This window comes from Apis dorsata, unplaced genomic scaffold (assembly GCF_000469605.1).
Source record: "Apis dorsata unplaced genomic scaffold, Apis dorsata 1.3 scaffold_455, whole genome shotgun sequence".
Classification (NCBI taxonomy): Eukaryota; Metazoa; Arthropoda; class Insecta; order Hymenoptera; family Apidae; genus Apis; species Apis dorsata.
Genome location: NW_006263698.1, coordinates 99,423 through 105,510, shown reverse-complemented (window position 1 = coordinate 105,510; position 6,088 = coordinate 99,423). Strand labels below are relative to the sequence as shown.

General features: G+C 44.5%; 1 protein-coding gene across 6 annotated transcripts in view; it reads right to left on the bottom strand.

Moving 5' to 3' along the window:
* The window catches only part of LOC102674702 (potassium voltage-gated channel protein Shal), a 110,234-nt gene that overhangs the window by 35,321 nt on the left and 68,825 nt on the right, over window positions 1-6,088 (bottom strand). For 5 of the 6 annotated variants that reach the window (XR_004151083.1, XM_006619912.2, XM_031512521.1 and 2 more), the window contains exon 5: window positions 5,831-5,983. Coding sequence is in view for 5 of the 6 variants with exons in the window: in XM_006619912.2 (XP_006619975.2) it covers window positions 5,831-5,983 (153 nt within the window). In the remaining variant the exon portion in view is untranslated. Of the gene's footprint in view, window positions 1-676; window positions 1,079-5,830; window positions 5,984-6,088 lie in introns of those variants that run through there. The other variant, XM_031512518.1, reaches the window with a different exon arrangement.

Genomic DNA, 6,088 nt, shown 5'->3' with positions numbered 1-6,088 from the left:
AAAAAAAAAAAAAATTCTGAAACTCCTGTTCTGAATTCTCGATTTTACGGGAGGAAAGGGGAAGAGAAAATAGTCGTAGTTTCTCTTTATCGGAGGGGAGGGAGTATTAAGGGAAATTGGCTTGTTGGAAAAAGAATTACAACGGATTCGCGAAAAGAGTTGATTGCACGCGTTTGAACGGCAAGCCGGACGGAATGCCAAACAAATCGAGAAAGCGAAAAAGTCGATCCTCGACCGATCGAATAATCGATTAACTCGCCTCTCCTCCCATGTACAATGGCTGGCATGTAATCTCGAACGTTTCATTGCGATTTAGACTTTTCTCTCCTACATCTATACGAGGAAAGAAGGTTGTTTCTCCTTAAAAACTAGATTTTCTTTTTTTTTTTTTTTTTTTTAGAGCCGAAAGCTCGCACCTTTGGTCTCAACCTGCTGCCAATCCAAAGGATCCACGTACGGTACAATATATTATCTATAGAACCATTGGATACAACACGCGAGATAACACGCGTGCGTGCGATCGAACGCGCGAGAATCGAAGAAGAAGTTTCGAAAGATCGTCCATCGATCTCTCGAACGTATATAATATATATGTATATATATATACATCTTCGAACGATGTTTCAAAGCATCCATGATGCTCGAATATACGAAAGTTGGATACCGAACAAGGCCAAGGAAACGAAAGTCAAGTTTTGGAGAACGAGCTTCGTTCGTCTCCGTTCGCGCGATATTCGATTCGATTTTCACGAATATTTATACGATTTGGTCGGCGGCTTTATCCAATTCCCCCGTCGAACTGGATAAAGGGAAAAAAAAGAATAGTGGGATTCTGTGTACCCGAGAACGAAACAACGCGTGCGAGAAGAGATTTTTTTCCTTTTCCTCTCTCTCTCCCTCTCTCTCTCTCTCTCTCTTCTTTTCTTTCTTTTTCTTTTTCTTTTCTTTCTTTCTTTCTTTCTTTCTCTTTCTTTTTTTTCCGTTCCGTGATCTTCCAATCGTACACGCGGTTTCGCCCGGGACGAATCACTTCCACTTGGTGTCCACACCGCGAATGCTTCAGCGTCGTCTCGTGGAACTTGATGGAATTCGGACAGAGTTAGTGTAATTATAGAAGGGGGCCATTAGTCGCGGGGGCTGTGATTATTAATTATTATTTGTGCGATCGGACGAGAAGAAGGCGGGCACGAGCTCGGGCAGGATTCGATGCGCGGCTTCCAGTCGAGTTTTCTCTTTTTTTTTTTTCCTTTTTCCTTTTTAATCTAAAAATGGAAGACGTAGGATAGGGTTAGACGAGCGGCGAGGCTCGACCTAGAAGACGGGGAAGACGATTCAAACACTGGACATCCCTTTCGTTTCGAACGAGGCAATCCCAACACAATGGGATATCGTCCATAGGCTACGTGTGGCTCGAGATCTCTTCGAGATCTCATATATATAGAATTTTATTTATAATTTGAGAGGAGACGAAAATCGATTCCTGTCGTAAATCGAAGAACGAGCCAAATTCGTATAAACCAAGTTTCTTTGGAAGAAGACACCTCGAATCGCGCAGAAGAATGCAGCAGCAATCTCTCGAAATATTTTTCCATTAATCTAAACTAACTGTTCGAAGAGATAATATAAACGCCGTTCGCTTCCATTCGGACAATTTCAAGCAAAGCCTGGTCGAACGTGCCGTACGTATACACAATACGGCAGGAACACATTCGTTGTGCCGGTTGACGGCTCAACCACCCGCGTGTTCCTTCTCCGCGTATGAATCTTATCATTGATTTAAAGCCGTCGTGGAACACGTTGGAACACCAACACTGACACCAGACAAACATCATTCGTATATACACGTCTGACACGTCTATCATATCCTCGGATCAACATCCGATTTATCGCGCGATAAATCTGTTTAAATCTATACATTCGAAAACGAAATTTTCATCGATCATCCAGATGATTGATTTCTATGCAAATACGAAATGTGCACAATATAAATAATAATAATAATAATTACTTTTCGTAATATTTCTCGATTGAGGAGTATTATACACGTCATCGTAGAATAGGAAATTTCCATTTCACGTGATCCGTGAATTTAAGTGTTAAGCTGAAATCCAGCTTCCGTTATCTGAACTGGTGCCAAGCGTCAATTATATGAACATCTGTTATGAATGGGAAAAACAAAGACGTAACAGAACGACGATTCGAGAAAAAGCGGTTCTACGATCGTTAAACGTTCGAGGATGAAAAATGTCAACGATCATTCAACAACGAGATTAATTAAACAGCTCTCCCGTTTAAACGGGAGATCATTCCTATTATTACCTTCCCCCGATCGATCCAACGTTTAAAATCCCTCTGTATGAACTCCGATTATTCGAAAAAAGTATGCGGGAGGATAATGTCGACGGACTCAACAGCATTGAACACAGCCGAGAATCTACAACCGATTTTGTACAAATGCTCGTGTAAATGGAAGGTTCTCCCTTCCTCTTCGGAGATGAAAAGGAAACCTCTTCCAACCGGATGGAAATTATCGAAAGAAAATAGCAAACAACAGGTGAGCGAGTGAGAGAGAGAGAGAGAGAGAGACTTTAATCGATCTCTCGAGATTCAATTTCGAGATGATGATTCTGAAGAGGATGGTCGGAGGGGATCGGCCATCGGTTAATTAGCGAATTAACGTGATTGAAAAGGGAAGAAGTAAGAAAAGAAATGGAGCAAGAAGTGGTTTAATGGAACTTGGATGAGCTTTTTTCACCCCAGTCTCTCAAATACTATTCCTGGCCACGGTTTCAATTTCAAAAAAAATGGTGCGACTTCAAATTTTTGCTTTAAATAAATTTCGACGATCCAAGACGATTGGAAGGGCGATATATCTCGAGAATAAAGGAAGAATTAACACGGCGGAATAGGAATGGAATGGAATGGAATAGGAATGGAATGGAATGGAATAGGAATGGAATGGAAGTGGATGGGCCGAAAGAAAAATGGCGAGTTCGAGTTCGAGGGAGAGCACAAGGGGGATTAGAAGAGGAGGGGGGAGAGGAACGACACTTAATGGGGTTCCGATGGGGTCTCGTCCCCGATCTGCCAGAGGATCATTTATCACTTCTCATTTTCCCTCGTTAACGTCGATTCTACTCGGCTACGAGTCCACAACTACGACCCCCGCCGCTTCTTTTCGAATTTCGATTATGTTCGACGGCGACGCATCCCTCGTCGCTTTCTACACGATGAATATAAAAACGTTGAAAAAAGAAATGAGATCCGAAGAGAGATTTCGAGCCAAACGTTTCTTCACGCCTCGGTTTCTAACGAATCTTCTCCAAGACAAATATCGTTGAACGAGATAAACTCGTGGACGTTCTCACAATGATGACTACTTTGGCAAGAATTTACTATTCTGCGTGCTTCGAGAGATGAGAGAGAGAAAAGGAGAGAGAGAGAGAGAGAGAGAGAGAGAAAGTGAGATTCGTGAAAAGGCCGCTCGACTGAAAGAAGTAACCCTAAGGTCTCGATCTACGAGATTCTCAAAGAGAGATCTAATGATTTCGATTAAGGAGGAGGGGGGAGGGTACGCCATGCTCGTCGTCAATTCAAAATTATCTATCCATCGGGAGAAACGACGAACCTTTCTATTCCCCTCTTCGATTCTATTCGCTACGACATCGATTTAGAATTCGCCACCGAATAAGACTAGTAGATTAAGGCTAAAGAAGATAATTTTTCAAATTAGAAGGCCGATAACGACTCGATAATAATCTAGATAATCGCTACGATTCTACGGATGATTTAGAGCCATGGTTTCGATCATCGATCATCGATCTTGGTGCTCAAGAGAAAGATGGATCACGAGAAATCGAGAAACGCGAGAACCTTCTATCTAAACCTGATATGGATCCGACAGAATCACTGGAACACGATTGCGGAAAGGAACGGAACAACGGCCGCTCGTGTCTCGAGAAATTTATCAATCACAGAAGAAATGTATCACAAAGGAAAGCCTCGAGAGATTCTCTCCTTTCTTTCTTTCTTTCTTTCTTTCTTTCGATTCCTCCAATGAAAAGCGCGACACGTGACGATTCGATTCCCCTTCCCTCGACGAGGAAAAAATCGAAAAATCGGCCGAATTATATCTTCGAAACGCTTCCTTTCGAAACTCTCGAAACGTTCCGAATGGATTTTGGAAGAGTTCCAAGAACGCACCGCGTGCGTTCCATCTTTTTATCTTATTCCTTCTATTCATCACTCCTAGAATACCACGTATGAATGCGGAAAAGACGCGAGAAAATCGGAATCGAGGAACCGCGGCCATTTCTCGATTCGTTTTACCGATCGTTGGTAAACGAGAAACCGATAAAACCGATCGTCTCGAAGAAACGCGGCCGATCCATTATATTGCATTGTGAAATTGTTGCGACTCTCTTCTATGTCGCGAATCTCTTCCTCCTGAAGGAGAGGAGGAAATCTGTCCGCGAGAGGAGGAGGAATCTTCGATAGCTTTCCCCCAGTGTTCGAAACGACAGATTTATCTAGCTAGTTATCAAATATATGCGCCGAATAATCCGTGATGCGACGCACGATGGGGGTAGGGGATGATGAATTAGCGAGAATATCAGAATATACAGGAGGAAAAGAGAGAGAGCACATGGTTCGAAATTCGAACCCTCGTTGGCAGTGCTTGTGGGAGAGACTCTCCTTGGAGAGTCGTGCTTAACAACCGGGATTCGATGTCGACGATATTTCGTTGTCGCGACTCCACTTCACACCTCATAGGATAATCCGTTACGTTATGCATCTCGACTGACGTAACTTCGTCATCTACGTATATATATATATATATATAATATAGCGGTGTTGTTGGAATCGAGAAGAGAGATGGGGTTTCATTTAAACGTCGAATCCCGGCAATTAATCTCCAAGCGACTCGTAATAATCTAAAAATCGGTGAACGATCGTTAGGATCGCGATTGATCCAGTCTTCGAGGACCTGGGATTTCGCCCTAGGATCGGAACACAAACGTTTTTTTGATTTCTTTTGAACCCGGCCAACTTTGCTCGAGTCTTCGTTCGATCGGGGACAACTAAGAAGATCGAGAATGCCAAGAATCATCCCAAGCCGATCGCCCAACGATCGAAGATAAGATCGAACGGTTTACCTAAAATTTCGCGAGAAAGTTCCTCATATCGGACCCAAAATCGAAATTAGTATCGCCTATAGTGTCAGTCAGTCGGTTTTGGAATCAAATCCCTCGAATCCCTCCAAGATATGGAACGTTCAGTCTTTCCTCATACCGATCCTCGTTACCCCATTACTTGTCGTCGCAGCCTCGAGATCGAGTGTTGATCCACCTGATATCGATCCATCTAACATCCACCTAATATCCATCCAATAAATTCTTCAAATAACGAGGCTTCCATTTCCCTCTGCAACAGCGGGGAAGAACGAAGCTGAATAAGAACGAACCTGAATAAGAACTCACCACGAAGAGAAACGAGAGGTGGTGCAGGTGGTGTGGGATCTCGAGATCGGTGGTGAGGTATATACGTAATCTCGATCACGGTCGAAAGGGAACGAACGAATTCCTTCGATTGTGAATCGCNCGAGCCCGGCTCACACCCTTGTCTCGTTGTAGGGGCTGGAGGAGGTGGTGCCCTGGCGACGTTGCCGATCACTGTCACCGGGCACGTTAAACGCGACGTTCGGCACCGTGGTTGGGTCAACCGGCTGATAATGGGACTGCGCCGGCTGCGATTGGTGAGAGTGGGAGGAAGACGAGGGTGGGCCCTCGCTTATGGAGGTCGTCGAGGCGAGAATACGGCGACCGCGTACCTGGTAACGTTGGGGGTAGCAGCGGCCGCAGCAGGCGTGCAGCAGGCCGCCCCTCGAGGCAGTGCTGTGCGCGGGAGAGGTGAGGGGCGAGGGCGAGCCCGGCCTCTTCGGGGCACCGTTGTAGGGCACCTCCATCTCCACGAACTCGCGATCCTGAAACAGAAATCGTCGTCTTTGGTCAGTTTAAATTCTGGATATTCTCTAACCAAGATTCGAGGAGGAAAAGGAAAATATCGAGTTATTTTTGATCACGAGGAG